This window comes from Hypoxylon trugodes (genome assembly GCF_022578975.1).
Source record: "Hypoxylon trugodes strain CBS 135444 unplaced genomic scaffold F4822scaffold_10, whole genome shotgun sequence".
Lineage (NCBI taxonomy): Eukaryota > Fungi > Ascomycota > Sordariomycetes > Xylariales > Hypoxylaceae > Hypoxylon > Hypoxylon trugodes.
The window spans coordinates 1,190,495-1,209,168 of NW_026250025.1; the positions used below are offsets into that span (position 1 = coordinate 1,190,495).

The following is an 18,674-nucleotide window of genomic DNA, read 5'->3' on the forward strand; positions in this document are numbered from 1 at the left end:
TATAATATCTTTCCGAAAACTTCGAATTGCTCCTTTTTTACGTCTACAACTATATCGTGTGGTATTATTTGTTGTCCACAGTAGGTGGTTGCAGTAGTAACGACGTAAATTCCGCATCGGACAGGTGAAGGCATGTATATTCGTCATCGAGTATCAAACGGGTTTATCTCCTCGTATCGATCTCCCGTAACTAGAATTTGCGCGCTTTGTGTTGTATTAAATCGGACCTTCTTCTCCTTTTCGAAGTGGTGTGGTCATTACGGGCTTTACCATAGCGTTCGATCGGGCAGCAACTACTAATTGAAGGGATGATATCTTCGAGTTAGCAAAACACTATTGTCAGATATGTGCATGAAAAATCGCAACCGTCCCTAGCAGATAGTCTTGCATTTGGAATCAAACCTTGAGAGGGTTGCCGTAATCGGATGAACTAGTTAACTAAATAGTATAGAAAATGTGAGATGTGATGTTTCAAGAGTCAGTGCTCGACAGGGGAGTGTTATAAAGTCTTGGCAGTTCGTAACCTGTCATTTGAGGTCTAGATATCGTCCCTGCGATGCTACCGCGCGGATCGGCAGCATGGGGTATTCCTAATACCCCTGGCTAGTAAATACGAACGAATGGGCGATTAGTTCGACTAGCAGGGGTATATCCGTGGCGATTAAGCAATGAAACACGAACGAGTATGAAACGACCGAGATAGGCAGGTCTGGATGTCGGGAATAGTTACTAAAGCTAGTTTAAGTAATGCTTCAACTGCTTGATGACTATTCCATATTCCATCTATGGTGTGAAATTCGGGTATGCGAAGGATTCTAGCCCTACCACGCTCGCCGTCTCGTGGCGAAACCCATAGCTACGGTAAGGAATAGCGCATCGAAATAGTGAGGCATAAAGGTACTCAACCTATAAGCTCGTTCTAGGCTTGTAGATTGACCTAACGGGCGTAAGTCTATTACCGCTCTCAGCATGACTTATTGAAATGTTGAAACGTAAAGAGGTAGGCGGGTCCTTTATAGTTGCCGGTGATAAAGAGCATGATTTGTTTAAGCTTAACCGTCGTCCGAAAAGGGGATTGCTTAAAGCCGTCTCAGAATTTGAGTTTGCGGGTATGCAGCGCTTAATGGTTACACGCGCATCCTCGTGTGGGTGGATTTCGAATATTTGCATGATCCTGGCAATAGTAGAATCTTAAATTTCTTAAAGTGCGGCGCGTAGCACATGGGACACGAGACAAGACATCGGAACTAAAAATTAGAGATAGCGAAAATGAAGAGGAAAATATTGCAAATACTTGCTCAAATCTGCCAAGACGGCGGCAAAGTAGCCAACCATGCAGACCAAGGTGGAAGACCACCGCGACGGGTAATGTAACGAAAACCATGGTCATTTCCCGCAACGGTGAGGAATGTAAAGGCCTCGTCCAGCAACGGGTCTCGCATGTTGCAGATGTGAAGGTCAGCTAGGCCGCAGAGAAAGGTCGTGGGTGGAAAAGAAAGCGGGAAGAATAAAATAACAGGATATGGCTGGCGTGCCGCCACAGGTTGGTAGAATTGTAGCCTCTCAATGCGATGAGTTGCCGTCGCATTTCGTCGCATACCAGGGTGGGGGTCGGGATTTCATTGGTCATGATGCAAAGAATCGAGTAGAATGGAACAAGGGGACGGAACTTTTAAAAAAGAGTGTGGGGAATCTGAGCCGATGGGCGGATAGGTTCTCGTTACAGACAGGGTATTTTCTAGGCTAGGCTTAGCTAAGTCACTTTCACTCGTTCGCAAGGCGAAAGTGTACATATTCTTATCGTTATCAATACTACAAAATTTGATTAGATACCCTGCTAATCTTGTATGATGTACTTCCCATCCCCGCTAATGCAGGTACTCAAACAAGTACCTAGGTAGTTACGTACTCCTTGATCCCTGCCTCATCCGATCCAAACAACCAAACCCCAACCTTCTTTCTCTTTCAACTTAGACTAGAACATCATTTTATCATATACTGAATACCATACAGAGGTTATCCTAACCGATTCATCCCACCTATTGGCTTGTATGAATCATAGTACCAAACATAATAAACGATCGTTACAAGCAATGCCTGCCTACCGTGCATCTCGTCATTCGTATTACACTAGTAGCCCCATACTAGAATGGTTCCGCGCTCCAAAGGCTGCCAACCTTACATAAGAACTTGGCCATAGCTAAGAGGCCAAAATTTCTAACATGTCAGGATGAGGCTAGAGAAATTGGGTTACGGCCTGTTTGGGTATTTCTTTCTGGCCTGGGCCACCTTCCGAGTCCAGAATCTACTATGCTGAGCATGTGTGCATCAAGTTTGCAAGGTACACTTGTATGAGTCGGCACTAAATCTATAGTTCCTCGTTTCAGTGAATAATTCGTCAAGTCAAATTCGCTCCTAGGATACCATAGGTTACCGTAGGTTACATATCCTCAGATACACAGTCCTACATTCATCTTTCTCTAAATCTACCTCGTACCCACCCACCTTGGCACCCGGGACCTTGACTGACATTATTTCCTCCAAGGTAGTCACCATAATCATTAGGAGTCATCCGAAGTCAACCGACAATCTTTCACCTTGTTGATCTGTTCATATCGACCGATAAACAAGGTGAACGATAAACCGGACTGATCCACTTTGACGCCTTTGTACTCATTGGCTATCATCGTTCACACCTACGACAACCCAACCCACAACCTTCACCTTGTGTGTGGATTCTCAACCTCACGTTGCCGCCACCACATCTAACAAATTCGCGTTCTTTCCCCATTCACAATATTCTTTATTCACTTTGACCTTCTCAAACAAGACCTCTTGTTCCTCCTTTATCCATTGTTGAAAAGCGAGGGCGAGTATTGTTATTGCATAAACAATACACCTCTTGCTCTCCAACAAAGGGTACAATTCTTACTTAGATTCAGCGATCAGCTGGCCGTTCTGGCGCCTTCGGCGGCCGCGCGACCTATTCATTCGTCTCCCATACGTATTTGTTTCTTCTCGCGCGAGCCGCAACAATCTACTTCGTTCTTCCTCTTCAATCAATTTCCAGAACAATATTTTCGACACTACCAGAAACGATCACGCTGTTTTCCAACAATTCATATTGATACCTCAGACACGGACGCGCGCATCGAGTATTTCTTTACCTCAATCTTCTGGTTTCCTCATCTCGCAGGCGAGACAATCAAGTCAACTTCAGACAAGTCTCACTAGCAGATAAAAAAATTAACCCTTTTCAAGATGTCGTCCAACTTCATCTTTAAAGCTCTCGCCATCCTTGCGGCATCATCCGCAACAGTTAACGCCCACTCCTGGGTTGAAGAAGTCCGGAAAATTGACTCCACCGGCGCCTTCACGGATGGAATAGGCTATCCGATCGGATACTTAAATCGATCCTCCCCAACCTTCAGCGATACCCAGGCCCAGAACAAGATCCTCGACGTCAAGTCGAACCCTGCTGTATGTAAACCCAAGGCCAACGCCTACGCTAGCCTACCTCGGCTCAACGCATCCGCTGGAGATTACGCCGCCATGCTCTACCAGGAAAATGGCCACGTCACGCAACCAAACATCACTCCTCGACCATACCGGGACGGCCTCGTATATGTTTACGGTACCCTTCACCACGAGGATTCGGATGGGATCAATGACGTCCTCGACTCGTGGACTGAGGATGGTAAAGGTGGTAACGGTAAAGGTCAGCTTCTCGCAACGCACTACTACGACGACGGTCAGTGCTACCAAAACGCGGGCAATAACCTCGCTATTCCCATTTACGCCCAGCGTATGAAGGAGTTTGGCTTAGACGAGTTGTACTGCCAGACCGATTTCCGACTCCCCGACAATCTTCCTTCCGAGGGCATCTACACGGTTATGTGGGTTTGGAACTGGCCACTGGTTATCTCGGACACTCAGAACACCACCGAGATCTACACGTCTTGTGCTGAGATCCAACTTGGCCCTGCTAAGCAAAAAGCCAATGCTAAGGTGGAGTTCTCTAAGAACAACAAGGTCAATAATGCCGGCATTGCATCTCAGCTGGCTAATCACATCGAGGCTACCGGTCTGGGTATTGGTAGAGCCTCCCCAGCGCCAGTTCCTAGTGGATCGGCTACCGAAGCTCCGGACAGCTCGGCCTCCCCCTCCCCAACCTCATCGTCGAAGAAGCACCACAAGCCTGGTGTTAAGACTGTTACCGTCACCGCGGATGCACAGACTACGACTAAGTGGAAGACTGTGACCGTTAACGGCGACAGCAGCCCTAGCACTAAGTCGAAGGCCTCCAAGGCCTCCACCGTCGCCTCTTCGCCTGCGCAGCAGACTTCAACTGGAAGCGACGCTGCTCAGCCTACCCCTGCCCCTAACCAACCCGTCTCCACTGTGACCAAGTTCATGAAAGCTAGAGCCACTGGACAAGCACGACGAGACGCTAACGACCGATCATAGAGGTCTAGTAGGGATGGGATTTGAAAGGTCACTGGCGCTATACTCGATATATTCAATTCATTTTATGATACCCAGGCTTTTTCCGGCATTGCTTTTCAAGGGTTCATTCACTTCACCTGCACATACTTGACTTTCGCTGTCGATATTTTTTATTTTTCCCCATGGTGTACGCCCGGCCGCGTTTAACCGATGACGACTTTTATGAAAACACGGCATGGCAATATAGAAGGCGCAAGCAAGGGCAATCGGTATTTTTCATTGGTCGGCATCACGGAAGGAAGGGAGGGAAGGAGGGTCGGATAGGTCAAGAAACTCGCATAACGCTTCAAGGTAGTCACATTGTAGGGCCGAATGATTGGAATCGCATTAAGTTGGCAATCAATGTGGCAGGCGTTTTTTTAAGGACGAGGTCTTGGTCGGATTGATGGGCGGACATTACCGGATATAGGGGAAAAGGAAAACGCATTCATGGAATATAGGAGTCCGATGGCTTTCTTTTTCGTGGATCATAGGGTCGAGTATGCGCATGGCTTCTTGCACATATGGCTTTGGCTTTTCATAGCAAATCGACGAGTTTTTAGCATCTTATCGCTATGTTTCTCGGGACTCGTAGTTCATCACTTCTTTCTTGGTGAATAGGTTCCTCAGTAGGTACACAAGGACCAGTACGCCAACTTAGATCTCGGATAAAAAGTTTTCCAATATTAAAGATCCATCCAATATCCGATATGTAAAACCTGACCTATCACATCTACTCCAGATCTTGCAACGGCGAAGCTGAATATGCAGGTCATCTCTTGGCGATGTACGAGATCTCAATATACCGCACACATAATATCCGATACGAACCAATCGGACTTTGGCAATGACATACTTGCGTAACGACTCAGCCACTTCTGACCCCCACTAAGCCTTGATTTTACTTTTTACTTTTCTTCAGGGCTTGGAGCAACCCATCCATCGCCTGCGCAAGTCATCCAATTCACACCTACGAGCTTTAGTCCGTGCCGTGCAGCGAACTCATCTGGTCGGAAACTACGTCTCTGCACGAACTCTTCGCCCCCGACGTCGGTGGGCGTTATGGTAAAGTTGGGAGGTTCGCGGTAGAGGAGGAATAGGTAGCGATGGGGTTTCGAGCTTTAATTTAGTTAGCTTGAGTTCGCCTTCTTCCTTACCCTACCCCGCCAGAAACAGATTAAGGATAAGCAAACGGGGGTATTCATACTCATCCTTCGGCCCCGGCCCAAGATACTTCGTCAACGTCCTCCCTTCCCCTTCCCCATTCTCCTCATATATCCCAGGCTTCAACCCCGCAACAACCCAATGCCGCCAAAACGCAAACTTCGGATCGTCGGGTGTGGGTGCGTCGGGGTCTGTTAGGATGAATGTATATGACGTCTCACCTACCGCCACCGAGGAATCTGCTTCGGGAGGGAACGAGATACGCGGCGCGGCTTTGCACTCCCCCGCGCGGAAGAAAGTACCTAGTTCTACTGCTCTGCTGCTGAATGAGACGCTGAGCTCGGTGGTAGGCGTGAAGTCCGGGGGGATTAGAGGGCTGGCGGCGCCGGGGTGGAGGGAGGATGGGTGCAGGGTTGTGCGGAGGGTTTGGGTGTGGGTTTTTAGAGACATTTTTAGTTTATATAGTCTTTTGATATTCACAATATATACTATGAATTTGACCTTAGGAGATTCTTGAAACAGGTGATGATGACAATAAGTAGTATTAAAATAGCTTCATCGACCGACCGGCTCTCCGCTTCGGCCCCACTCAATCCGGTGGGATTGCGGAGATGTTAGTGGTGGAATTATTATGTATGGCTTGGCGAGGGCTTACTCGAGCGGGCAGGTGCGTGATGATTGACCGAGACGTGGATGATTGAATGGATTTGGTAATGAAACTTCAAGTGACGATTGTAGGATGTATATTAAGATAGTTCTCTTTGATTTAAGACAAGCTACAGCAAATATATACTAATATTCTTTGCCCTGGGATATTGTTCTCAAAACCGCGAAAAAGGTGCGCAAGTCTTCTAGATCTGGGGTGTCGATATAGACCCTCGTGTTTTGATAGTCCAACTCGAGTGTGCTTTAAGATACCAAGTTCCCAAATCTCCAGCCAAGGTAAGATTGAAGCGATGATATCCCATCTCTTTTCAAGTTGGACAACAAGTACAACGTCATCCGTAGGCCTGAGGAGTGTACGAGCCCTTGGCACAAGCCCGACAGCAGGTGCAGTGTCAACTGGACTCTACCTCCCGATTCGTGGCCAGATGATACTGCCTTCGTTGACCTAGGCAAGCTCGCACTAAAGTATCGCTTCCCGACTCAGGCGAAATACCCGAATAATGACATTCCTAGATGCACCCCCTGCGTTGTCCCGCGATAGTTCAAGACGCTGGCAGTAGTTCCCGATCGTTATTGAGACTGTTGTGGTCCCTTGACTATTTCATCGAAGGGAGACACTCAACTTCTCCCCCTTGATCAATCTATAACCAGGGGTACTAGCCTAACGGATCCTGGGTCATATTTGGAGTTGGTCTCGAGGTAATTGCCCGGATATTTCAACATTTTCAACCAAAATTCCTCAGTATAGTAACTTCAATGCGTATCAAACTCGACATCATCATCCGAGTCTGCCAAATCACCGTATATAACCTCGCATACACCAGCTAGCGGCACGTCCATAACCGCATCCGTACGCTTGTTCCATGTGTTTTTCCAGTCGAGCTGTCTAGCCTTATCCTCAGTGATAGGTTTCCACGACCCGCCCGGCTTTATGTTTCCCTTACTGTCGATCGCAGCGATCATAGCAGCCTCATCGACAATGGTTTCCAATGAAGTCATAGGAAGTGTCAGGATCTCCGTGTTGTAGGCTGCGAGCGCAACGTAGATGTAGACTATGAGCATGACCAGGAAGGATGGGATAGCTAACGCCCACCATCGGTTGGGATAGTAGTATATGCCCAGCGCGTGCAGGAAGGGAGATGGGAGGTAGGACCATAGGAGGTAGATGAGGAAGGTTAGGGATGAGAAAAGGTATAGCACGAAGCCGTAGTATTCGTATGTGGGAACCTTGGGGGATGCGCGGGGTACTGGCTCGAGTTCATCGTCCGAGGCATCGGGAGTGGTCGGTCGTGATGGACGAAGTAATGATGTTAGAGATGGAGAGGGAGGTAATGGTGTTGGAGGTCGGCCGTAGAATGGTGGAGCGAAGTAGTTTGTTTGTAGCGGAGGTGGAGGTAAGGGTTCATCGTCACTGGATGATGCGTCGGATTGGTTGTCTGAGAGGAAGTCTTCCTCGTCTGAGATGAGCGACATTTTCGCTAATTCGGTATTATCGATATCCGTCGTTGTCTTTGTATCGCGTCATGGCAGTCGTATATCTGGGCGTTGTAGATGTTAGCGGGTAAAAGATAGAAGGTACTTGTGCAGCTGGGTCAGGTCAAGTACATGTACTGTAGCTATATGCTCCACTGTTTTGACCACTCAAAAGTGCAGATTGAGTTTAGATAGGTACATCTGTACCTAGGTAACCCCAGCCCCCCACGGTCGCGACTGCAGATTACAGAAGCTTCACCTTAAACGCGATCGACTAAAAATTGTAGGAACGACGCTGTTTGATTTTGTTAATTTCTTTCCACCCCGTCGATTCCCAATTCCCACTACAACCTTTGTCGCCGAACTTTCATTTCCTAATTTGCCATTCGAGTCCACACAATGTCTGGACAACAACCACTTCCAAACACGCAGCAACCGCTGGACGTCTACGGTGGAGGTAAATGCACCAGCCTCGTCCTATCAAGTAATTTTATGACATGTTGATATACTAACATACCCCACCAGACGAGGTCTCTGCACTTGTTCTCGACGCCGGTTACTGTCATACACGAGCAGGATTCGCAGGGGAAGATGTCCCTAAATCAGTCTTGCCATCCTTCTACGGTAGCATAAAAGACGGCGAAGGCGACGCTGCCACCTACCGCGATGTTTTCGGCGACGAGTGCATCATTCCCCGCGCCAACTTCGAAATTAAGAATTACATGTCGCGTAACGAGAGCATTGTTGAGGATTGGGACGCCGCTACTAAGATTTGGGAACACGTCCTCATCAAGCGCCTACAAGCCGACAAACCAACCCCACCGAGCAAAAATGGTCTAAATGACCCCGTTCAAGATGGCGAGGGCGACGTAGCCATGGATGATGTAGAAGAGCAGGAGAAACCACTAGTAGAGAACCCAGTATTGATGACGGAGGCGCCATGGAACTCGGGTAAGGCCCGAGAGAAGGCCATTGAAATCGCTATGGAGAACTGGGGCTGCCCTGCGTTCTGGTTATCGCGAACACCTGTATGCGCCGCCTTTGCGGCCGGTAAAGCGTCAGCCCTGGTTGTCGATGTTGGCGGCGCGAACACGAGTGTTACAGCTGTCCACGATGGTATGATCTTGAAGCGCTCTATCCAAAAATCTCCCGTTGGAGGAATTTGGTTGTCACAACAAATCCGATCTATGTGGGAAAACAACGATCCCAAGATCGATATCGTGCCGTCCTACCTGATCGAGAATAAGACACCTGTTGATGCAGGCGCACCGGCACAGGCTAAACTGCGCAACTTCCCCTTTGAGCTTCACCAATCTTTCATCAACTACGAGGAAGAGCGCCTCTTAACAGAGTTCAAGGAGTCCGTTGTCGAGGTTTGGCGAGGTCCTGGCAGGTATGCGAACCCAGGCAACGAGGAGTTGGCCAAGTCACAACCCGGCCGTGTGTTCGAGATGCCCAACGGATCCAACCAGATGTGGCGAGAGCAAAGATTCAGAGTATCAGAGGGTATGTGGGATGAGGCTGCCGCCTTACCGACTGCCGAGGGTGTTACCAAGGCTCAAACCATCCCAGAACTAATCAAGGCTGCTATCAATGCGGTGGATGTGGACCTACGACCTAACCTGCTGGGAAACATTGTTGTAACGGGAGGTACGAGCTTGTTGAACGGATTCAATGATCGCCTGAATAACGAGCTACTGGCCATGTTCCCCGGTATGAAGATCAAGATACACGCCGCCGGTCTAACTACCGAGCGACGATTCGGTGCCTGGATAGGAGGAAGCATCCTAGCCAGCTTGGGCACATTTCATCAAATGTGGATTTCGCGTAAGGAATACGAGGAGAACGGCGCTGGTATTGTCGAAAAGCGATGCAAATAGTCGTCTTTCCGTAACCCGGCACGTTACGGGTCCGTTGTCATTTGATCTACCCCAGGCGCTTGGAGTTTCGTGGATGGCCTACGTAGGCAGGCAGGGTCATTATTACTTTCTAGAGGGACAAAATTTTTATATCAGGGCTTGAGGTTAGCTTTCTACCAGAGACAAAATATTCGGAAGACCAAAAATAAGCAAAATTTATTCACTACCTAGGCACCTTGGCACCCTGTGTGAGGTATCTGTAAGGGAGCTAATTTTTCAACGTTCAAATGATCTCATAATTCCCCTTTTGCTCCCTCCTTTTTCGATTCTCTTATTTTCCCGCTATCAGGGGGTAGGTATCATCACCAGCCGTTCCATCTCTCCCAGACATCCACAATCTCATCTTCCTTTCCCGTGTTCCGGCTATCAACTACTAAATAGTACGCATGTCCAGCCCCCGTAATACACGAGTGATTGGGCCAAATCCGCACTCGCTGTCCGACATGCAACGGTACTTCATCTTCATTCTTTCCCTCCCAGCGCAAGACCCCATGCTCTTGGCTGATCTTCGCGACTTCCCAACCACCATGCACAGCCGGGAAATCCGGGCCGGGGACTGGATATTTCTTCCCCCCATCCCCTTCTTCTTTGACTAATTCACCCCACGGCATAACCATACCCCACGCGCAATAATCCCCTGAGCCTAGCGCTTCGCATGGCTCTCGGCCTAAGGCCAGGCTACCCGCGTTTACGAGGGCTTCGGTGGAGGAATTGGGACCGCGGGTTGGGTATAGGGATACGATGTCCGCGAGCACGCTTATGGCGATCAAGGAGGAGTTTAGCAGGGTTATGTCCCGCGCGTGCGCGGCTAGTTGTTGCATGTCCAATGTGGGGTAGACGCCGGCGTGGACTTCGAGGGCGAAGTTGGACGTTTTGAGGGTTGTGAGGAGGGATTTTAGGTGTGTTGTTAGGGCTTCAGCTGGGGTTGAGTCGCTATTAGTAGGGGAGGATAGGTCCGGGTGTTGGATTGTGGTTGCTGTGGGTGTGGCACCAACACTTAGGACTAAGGGAGCGTGCTCCGGGCGAAGGGCTTGGATGGTGGAGGCTACGGATTGGAGACCGGAGAACTCGTCGCTTAGGATTTGCATTGCGGCCCAGTCGGTACGGGTTGCGTAGGAGTGGCCTGCGTGGCTGTATACGCCGTGGAGTATGCAGGTACCCGCGGTTTCGGAGGCGAGGAGGGCGGTTATTAGGGATGTGCTGGAGGGTGTGTTTGGGATTGTGCCGGCGCGGTTGCTGCCGATGTTTACTTTTAGGAAGACTAGTGGGGCGTTACCACCGGAGGTCGAGGTTAGTGTGGCGAGGAGCGGGACTTGGTCGATGTGGTCGATCATTATGGTGAGTGCGCCGGGGCCTAGGGCGGTGGATATTGAGGAGAGGCGCGGGAGGGCGCTGGCATAGAGGGGGAAGGAGTAGAGTACCTGTTCAAAGGTTAGGATTTGAAGTTGTTTTGTGGAAATAGGGGGGTAAGGTGAGCTCACATTGACCTTCCGTCCTTTCTCTTGGTACTCCTTTAATAGGGGTACGAGCCGCTCGGCCTCGATAATCGTCGAGACGATTAGGTTCACGGGCGAGGAGCTCTTGTCCCCGACTTGTAGCCTCGTGAGCTCCTCTGTCTAAGATTCAGTGAAGTTAGCATTGTTTCTTATATTTTCGTGAAGTATATCATCGTCTTTTTTTTTGTATCGTTTTATGGGGTTCCGTCGCGCTCGATGAGGGGATATGATTATTTAAACAAGGGCCCGGCATGAATATGGGGGTTCCCGAACACAAGCAGCCTTCCTTTCTAATAAAGAAAGTAACGGAAGGGTTGGCTTCAACTAGCCTGCTTGGTGGCGTCCTTCGCCGGCACCAAAAACGCCCCATATAATAATACGGAAATAAAGATGTAGGTCTCACAAAGACCGTACCTTATGAGTTTTGATGTGTGCTCGCCAGCTGAGCTGAAGCTTCTCGGCAGCTTCAAGCATCATGTTGCAGTTCGCCTCGACCTTAGCTAGATCTAAAATGGCAGCTGGTGTGATAACCTCGTTGAGGTTCTTGCCCACGAACTGGGCGCGGAGAGCGTCCTTGGATGATGGCGCCGTCATCGTGGCGTTTTGCTTATTCCTGTGATACTCGAGATCACCTTCTTCTCAACAGTCTGGGTTGAGTTGTAATATGGATCTAATAAAGATCCCAAGATTCTTTAGGAGGTACGACTTAATATTATTCTTGTCCTGTGTTTCCTAGCTGCTTCCCTGAGAATATAAGACATAAGGAGAGACATAAACGGTTGGGTTTCACTTATAAATATATACTCGGTCACCATCTGTCTTAGTCCTACAATAGATAGGGCTAGGGAGGCGCCGAGCGCGGGAGATAGGCCGTGTACATGACCCACTAGTGAATAAGTCTCGGTCTGCTAACTGAAGTTAGTTGGGCTCACCCGCATTGTAGGTCTGAATCACGATGTAACGGGCCCTGCATTAAGAACTCCGTATGTTACATCAACCTAGCAAGAATATCAAGAGAATAGGTCTAGGGATATGTGAATATCCTATCGTGTTAGACTGTGACTAATGAGTGAGTCCTGTGGAAGAGTCCCAAGATTGTCGATCAATTACTCCACGCACTAACACGGACAAATCTTGGAAACTTTTGCTTTTTCTTCCATCTCTCCGATCTAACACCGTCACGATAACATCATTGTCATTGTACAGCCACGATGAAGCTAACCTTGGCAACGTATAAGACGAAAATGCTTGACTGGAGAATCATACTATGTTGTATCCTTATGTTCCACTGGTTCGGAATCAGGGTTACAGATGCAGTTGACGGTAACTCGTACAGGCCAAGGAAAAAGAAAGCTTCAGATAGATAGGGTAACAGTACCTAAACTAGTGCCTTTAGTGGAACGTCCGGACCCGCGCATATCGCCATAAAGTCACAAGGTCAAAGTCCAATTGCGGAGTGATAGTAGCTTGACCCCCAACTTGCTGTATAGATTGGGGGAGGGAGGGGGTCACTTACTAGTTTATATAATTCCGATAATAATATTTTCTTCGGGAAGTTATCAATGATTATCCTGGAAACTAGTTCGACGTATTCGGGAAATAGTAGGACTATCAGGCTCTCCTATGTTATGACCTAGAGCTGTCGATATACCTAGTTGCTATAGGCTATCTAGCCCAACATTATCTGGACAATACTTGAAGACAAAGACCTTCAAGTTGCCCTTTCGACCGGTACAACTCATGTAAAAGCCCCGACGTAGTAATGACATCTTAAATATTTTTTCTGTTCCTGTGATATACGTGGTTGTCAGTGATTTGGTACCAATACTTCTTATCCGCGTGACATTGGTAAGGTATGCTCGACGGCGCAGCTCTTCGCTAAGAGAAACTCGTATGTAGGTACAGACAAAAGGGAATGGCTCCTATTGGACCGAATATCCTATGGTAGCTTCATCTTGCGAGGTTGTGCCTGATACAAGATTCTCAAGGAGCCACATGGGTGGGGGTGTAGTCTCTCGGTCCGTCATTTTCAAGGTGGATGCCGATAAGTCTCTGTCTGGCCTGACTTGGAATGCCTCGTGACTGTAAGGAACCATAATGCGGGGAAATTATGACTGAGGGTGTTCGCCAACTGTTGAAGAAGTAAGCCTATTCGAAACCGGCCAAAAATGAAGGTGTTGGGTAGCTTCCAATTGAGCCACATGGAATAAGACAAAAAGATCTAACTGGCTGTAGAAATATCTACTTTAACTAGCTTCGTCTTCTGATTTCGGTAGACAGTGATAGAAATCTATAGGGTCATAATCAATGTAGCGAAAGGTATCACCGATGCTGTGTGTTGATGTTGTATATGAGTCCTGACGGTTTATAGGGAGAGCCTCGCCTGATCGTTTTAATAAAGGGGACGCTTCCTTGGTTAGAAAAGAATTGTCATGTTCCACAACATCTGCTTGACACTTATCGGCAAGTTACTCTATACGTGACGTATGCTACATGTACCTGGGTACATAAGCTATACATTCAATTTTCGGAGTTTCAAATAGCAGCAAGTACATTGGTACATATAATTCGCTGAAAAGCACATTGATGGATCACTCTACCTGCATGTGTGGGTCGACACCCCCACTCTTAAAAAGCCACAAAGTTCAAGCCACACAAAAAACTGTTTCCGCCTCAAATCTAATTTCTTCACCTTCAATTTATTCACACACCCTTTTTCCACATCCATCTTTCTATCTGCATCTTCAACCGCGCCCACACTGGATTGAATGCGCAACACACGATTTGGTTTCGATCATCCTCGTATTATTGTATTGAAGTATTCTATTCATTCTTGTCATTCTTTTAATAAGACTATTATACAAAAGTCAATACGTACTATAATTTTTGCACCCCAAAATCCTTTTACAATCTAATTTGACACTTTAGGATCTTCCTAGGACCACACCTGGAGTGTGCCCGTAACAAACACATCTCCTCAGGTTAGTCATCTCCCCACTGGCAGCCTAAAGTTGTACATGCCATTCGGTACCTATCGCTTTGACGCGACTTCCCGATTTCGAGCCGCCACCTCTTCTGAACAACCAGTCAATCCAAAACTCGTCCTCGAACAACATTTTCGCGCCGAATATTCTCAGGCCTATCTAGCGTAGGCCCCGATATACATCCGACACTTTTCCCGAGTTGACGCATTTCTCCTACCTGGTTTTTCGATGTCATTTCAATCGCGCGACTTACGTATGCCTGTTCTGACATGAGGTTGTCTAGCGGCATCCATGCGATCGCCGACGTCTTCCGACGACGCTGAGGAGCCTTTCTACATTGATACCACGCGCGCTCGCTACGGTTACGACCACGATCAGGATGAACGGTTTCAACGAAACTTCGCCGGGCTCCGGCCCTGTGCGTGTAGACGGTGTCACCATTAAGGAGGAAGAACCGGACCACGACCAGGTGAATGGACAGGCATTCAAGGACATCGACTGGGCTGCCCAGGCTGCGAAAGATGAGGATGACATCAGCAAGATGTTCGATATGAATGGCAAAACACCAATGAGCGGCGGAATGTCCATGAGCGAGGCCCTCTCCCAATTCGAGAGTAAAGAGATCGACCAAACCAACAAGGCGGACGATGCCATCGATTTTGAAGATATCAGCGATAGTGACCTGGCTTCTGAAGATGGCTCTAGCGCTGCCGCAGGTGTTGGCATCTCGCAAGTCCCTGGCCTTACGGAAGATGAGGGCACTAGTCATGATACCGAATACATGGACGATCTTTTTGGCGGCGGTCCCGAAGGCGAAAACGACTATCTTCCATCCTCCCCTCCCCCTCAGGATACTACGACGGCACATTCAACTAGCGGTTTGACTATGCCCAATATCCAGAATATAGAGAAAGCTCCCGTGGTAAAAGAGAAAGATGTCACAGATGAGGCTTGGAAAAACATGTCATTCGAGGAACGACAGCGACTTAATTTCCCCCAATTGCCTCTATCTATCGATAAGTGGATGAATCAGATGAGCAAGGAAGACAGTACCATTCAAAGAGCTCCTGAGAGCGTCGATGAACTCCTAGCGCAAAAATTCCCAGGCTTCAAGAAACACAAAGTTCTCTTCTTCAACCAACTATTTCCAGAATGGCCTGCCGAGTACATGTACAAGGAGCCTCCCCACAAGGACCGAGACCCTCCCGAATTCGTACCAACTAAGCTGGAGTTAGAGCTGGAAGCAGATTCTTCTAAACTATTTCGGATCCCGGATACTGGTCTTACTTCCCAGACAGACACGTACAGCGATGGCGAGGATTGGGGTTTGGATGCCACGGAAAGCTACTCAGATGACTCGGGCTCCGAACAAACCCCCGTGGGAGGTTTTGTGTTGGACGAAATTACTACAATTTGTGACGAATGGGATGCGTCTTTGGCCCAGCTTGAGGCTGTGGTTGCCGAGCCACTTGCCAGCTCAATTGCCCATGAAGATACTGCTAAGGAAGATATCGTCATGGATGATTGGGATAAGGAATTCATGAATCAGCAGACTAAGAAGACTCAAGCCAAATACACGCCTGGCCTTCCTATTATTCGGTCATTTGACACTGCGGGTGTCGATGACTTCGAGAGAGAGACAAGGCGATCCAGCAAACGCGTCAGACTCGAAGAGAGCGACCCCTACCTCTTGCTCTGTAAACCAGGCGAGTTGGAGCGGCCGGCTAAGCGTCCTAAGGTTGAAGAGAAGACCATTCGTATGGCTAATGGCCAATTGAGAAAGGATGCTCAGAAGCATTACAATCTTTCTAATGATGACGCATACGACGCACTCAAGTTGAACCACAAGAGCAAAGTCAGAGCAACTTTGTCGAGTCTTGCTGTCGAGCACAGCTTGCCGGCCCTCAAACTCACGTTTCCCTTCTACCGTGTTAAGGTTGACGGTAAATTCTGGGAACATCACCGCAAGAAGTTTGATATTGAGAAGGTCGTAAAGCATGCCATCGGTGTGCGTAAACCCTCGAAGGTCAAGAAGAGAGATCTAAAGGGAAGAACTCCGCAGGAAATCTTCAGAACGACTAAGGATCTCAGTATGAATGATAATTCCACCGCAATTCTATTCGAATACTGCGAGGAGTTCCCGATCATGATGTCAAACTTTGGCATGGGTAACCGCGTAATCAACTACTACCGCCGAAAAGATCGCAGAGACGAGGATAAGGGCCCGAAACTCGATATTGGCGAGAGTCATACGTTGCTGCCCGAAGATAGATCACCCTTTTCTATTTTCGGAACCGTGGACCCTGGTGAGACGGTTCCTACACTCCACAATGAGATGTATCGTGCACCGGTCTTCAAGCATGAGCCTAGACAGACTGATTTCCTCCTTGGATTCTCAACAAATGCCACAGAGGGCCCAAGGTTCTATCTTCGCAACATTGACTACGTGTATACCGTTGGTCAATGTTTCCCTTCAGTCGATGTTCCGGGACCTCATGCTAGAAAGGTCACTAACACGGCGAAGAACCGCCTCAAGATGATTGCGTACCGAATGATGAAGAAGAAGCCAACAAAGGACATTGCACTCAATGAGCTTTCTCCACATGTCTTCGATAAGATCGATCCTCAAAATCGCCAGAAAATGAAGGAATTTCTTTTCTATGATAAGGATTCAAAGACGTGGGTGCTCCCTGAAGGTAAGACCTTGTTGGACGAACCTGCTATTCGATCCATGATCAAGCCAGAGGATGCCTGCCTCATCGAGGCTATGCAAGTAGGTCAACAATTGTTGGTGAATGCCGGCTATGACCCTAAAGATAAGACGGATGGCGAACACCCAGCCGCAGAAGGTTCATTGGCAGCTAGAATGGCGCCATGGGAACTGACCAAGAACTTCAACGAAGCTACTCAAAGCAAGGCTATGGTAGCTCTTCACGGTGAGGGTGACCCCACTGGCCACGGATTAGGTTTCAGTTTTATTAGAACATCTATGAAAGGTGGTTACATCAACGCTGTGCAAGGTCCTCTAGCAACCTCGGCGGACGCAATCGAGCGCGAACGCAAGGCGAACGGTGGTCATTCGTATAATGTCAAGAAGCAAGCAGACATGTACAACGCAGCTATTCAGCAAATCTGGGAAAGACAAAAGTCTACCCTGAGTGACGTGACCACACACGACGACGCTGATGTTCTCGATACATCCAACGAAGATGATCGTTTCAATTCCAGACAGGTTGAGGCAACCCCCGTGCCCTTGGATGACGGACGCAGTCAATTCAGTCGCCTAAGCGGAGCAAGTCGCTCGGGCAAGAAGAAGTTGAAGATCACCCGTAAGAAGAGGAACGAGGATGGAGAGATTGTAACGGAGACTATCATCTTGGAGAACCCAGTGGTGATCAGAAACTACCTCAAGCAGCGACGAGAGAATGAAGAGAAGAACAGAGAGTTAGTTCACCGTATTGCTTACAATAATAGGACTCCGATTATGCTAACGTGGTTTAACTATAGTGTCTACAGCCTGCAGCCCACCGCTGACGCGGACGATAACCGCGAGAAGCAGAAACTGTCAGTTGCAACAGCCAAAACAATTCTTAAATATCTGCTAATATCATTTGTAGTGTGGAGCGAGAACTTTCGCGACTCCTGAAGAACCAGGATCGCCGCCAAGTCCGCGAGAAGCAACAAGGCAAGAGCAAAAAGAAGAAGAACAACAACAACAACAACAATAATGATGCCGCCGCTGGATCTCCTGACCCATCTGCCGCTGACAAGGCATCCGCGGGTACGACCCGAAAGTGCGCGAACTGCGGTCAAGTTGGACATATCAAAACTAATAAGAGGTACTGGCACCACTGCTCTTTTGAGCCTCGTTAGCTCTTCCCCCTTCCAAAATGGTATCACGACTCGAGTCATACTGGACTTGTATTCTTGCTTGTCCTGATTACTCTACCCCCAAGTCGTACACAGATTTGCTACCATTTCTGTTTGTTCGTTACCACCAGACAACTTCATGCTAACTTTTTGGATCAGCAAATGCCCGCTCCTCAACGGCACAATCCCGACAGACAATGGTGGTGCTGACCACGGAGGATTTGGTTCCTTTGGCTCGCAAACCGCCGGAGCAACCCCAGCCAACGAGTAAATGGGGAAACTATTTCCTACAATTGCCCAATTTCCTTTCCTTGGAGGGAAAGGGGTAAGGTGATGAACTTGGATGGTATACGAAACATGCGATCAAGACGATGGTGCTATATCTTCTTCCTCCTCGACGCACTTGTCCCCGTCCCATCCCGTGCCCCCTTTTCTTCATCTTATTTTTTTTTATAATTCGAGCGCTTCATCTCTTACAGGCAAAGTCCTATGTATATTTCCCAAAACGGCGATTAGGAGGACTAAGGAAGTGGCCAAATTTGGCAGCATTGGCATGGCGTTCGAGGCTTGGCTTGATTAGCTCCGTGTGGCTATCACAGGCGTTCATAAGGGGGGGG

At 48.3% G+C, this 18,674-nt stretch overlaps 6 protein-coding genes across 6 annotated transcripts; 3 read left to right on the forward strand and 3 right to left on the reverse strand.

The window, feature by feature from the left end:
- Positions 1–3,261: 3,261 nt before the first annotated feature.
- Positions 3,262–4,467, forward strand: F4822DRAFT_433996 (uncharacterized protein; the record flags this gene model as incomplete). Its single annotated transcript, XM_051461931.1, has 1 exon — positions 3,262–4,467. One exon carries the CDS (start codon positions 3,262–3,264, stop codon positions 4,465–4,467), a length of 1,206 nt encoding a protein of 401 aa, XP_051309821.1.
- A 677-nt stretch (positions 4,468–5,144) lies between these two features.
- F4822DRAFT_59450 (PEBP-like protein) lies at positions 5,145–6,166 on the reverse strand. Its single transcript, XM_051463708.1, has 2 exons — positions 5,693–6,166; positions 5,145–5,604 (listed from the first exon to the last, which is right to left on the reverse strand). The coding sequence occupies exons 1-2, from the start codon at positions 6,097–6,099 to the stop codon at positions 5,394–5,396; spliced, it is 618 nt and encodes a 205-aa protein (XP_051309822.1). The 5' UTR covers positions 6,100–6,166; the 3' UTR covers positions 5,145–5,393.
- A 902-nt stretch (positions 6,167–7,068) lies between these two features.
- On the reverse strand, positions 7,069–7,788 carry F4822DRAFT_433998 (PIG-P-domain-containing protein; the record flags this gene model as incomplete). Its single annotated transcript, XM_051461932.1, has 1 exon — positions 7,069–7,788. The coding sequence occupies one exon, from the start codon at positions 7,786–7,788 to the stop codon at positions 7,069–7,071; it is 720 nt and encodes a 239-aa protein (XP_051309823.1).
- A 258-nt stretch (positions 7,789–8,046) lies between these two features.
- Positions 8,047–9,875, forward strand: F4822DRAFT_418480 (Actin/actin-like protein). Its single transcript, XM_051459531.1, has 2 exons — positions 8,047–8,245; positions 8,314–9,875. Exons 1-2 carry the CDS (start codon positions 8,188–8,190, stop codon positions 9,666–9,668), a joined length of 1,413 nt encoding a protein of 470 aa, XP_051309824.1. The 5' UTR covers positions 8,047–8,187; the 3' UTR covers positions 9,669–9,875.
- On the reverse strand, positions 9,876–11,640 carry F4822DRAFT_418481 (putative serine dehydratase domain-containing protein). Its single transcript, XM_051459532.1, has one exon. The coding sequence runs from the start codon at positions 11,039–11,041 to the stop codon at positions 10,010–10,012; it is 1,032 nt and encodes a 343-aa protein (XP_051309825.1). The 5' UTR covers positions 11,042–11,640; the 3' UTR covers positions 9,876–10,009.
- A 2,305-nt stretch (positions 11,641–13,945) lies between these two features.
- F4822DRAFT_418484 (uncharacterized protein) lies at positions 13,946–18,671 on the forward strand. Its single transcript, XM_051459533.1, has 4 exons — positions 13,946–17,631; positions 17,695–17,751; positions 17,805–18,026; positions 18,217–18,671. The coding sequence occupies exons 1-4, from the start codon at positions 14,567–14,569 to the stop codon at positions 18,326–18,328; spliced, it is 3,456 nt and encodes a 1,151-aa protein (XP_051309826.1). The 5' UTR covers positions 13,946–14,566; the 3' UTR covers positions 18,329–18,671.
- Positions 18,672–18,674: the final 3 nt, after the last annotated feature.

Excerpts from the sequence above, each read along its gene's own strand:
- F4822DRAFT_59450 (XM_051463708.1), bottom strand. The coding sequence starts at position 6,099 with ATGTCTCTAAAAACCCACACCCAAACCCTCCGCACAACCCTGCACCCA. Across the intron at positions 5,605-5,692 it reads GGGCCGGGGCCGAAGGATGA|CTCGAAACCCCATCGCTACC; the intron begins GTATGAATACCC and ends ACTAAATTAAAG.
- F4822DRAFT_418480 (XM_051459531.1), top strand. The coding sequence starts at position 8,188 with ATGTCTGGACAACAACCACTTCCAAACACGCAGCAACCGCTGGACGTC. Across the intron at positions 8,246-8,313 it reads GCTGGACGTCTACGGTGGAG|ACGAGGTCTCTGCACTTGTT; the intron begins GTAAATGCACCA and ends ATACCCCACCAG.
- F4822DRAFT_418481 (XM_051459532.1), bottom strand. The coding sequence starts at position 11,041 with ATGATCGACCACATCGACCAAGTCCCGCTCCTCGCCACACTAACCTCG.
- F4822DRAFT_418484 (XM_051459533.1), top strand. The coding sequence starts at position 14,567 with ATGAACGGTTTCAACGAAACTTCGCCGGGCTCCGGCCCTGTGCGTGTA. Across the intron at positions 17,632-17,694 it reads AATGAAGAGAAGAACAGAGA|TGTCTACAGCCTGCAGCCCA; the intron begins GTTAGTTCACCG and ends GTTTAACTATAG. Across the intron at positions 17,752-17,804 it reads AACCGCGAGAAGCAGAAACT|TGTGGAGCGAGAACTTTCGC; the intron begins GTCAGTTGCAAC and ends TATCATTTGTAG.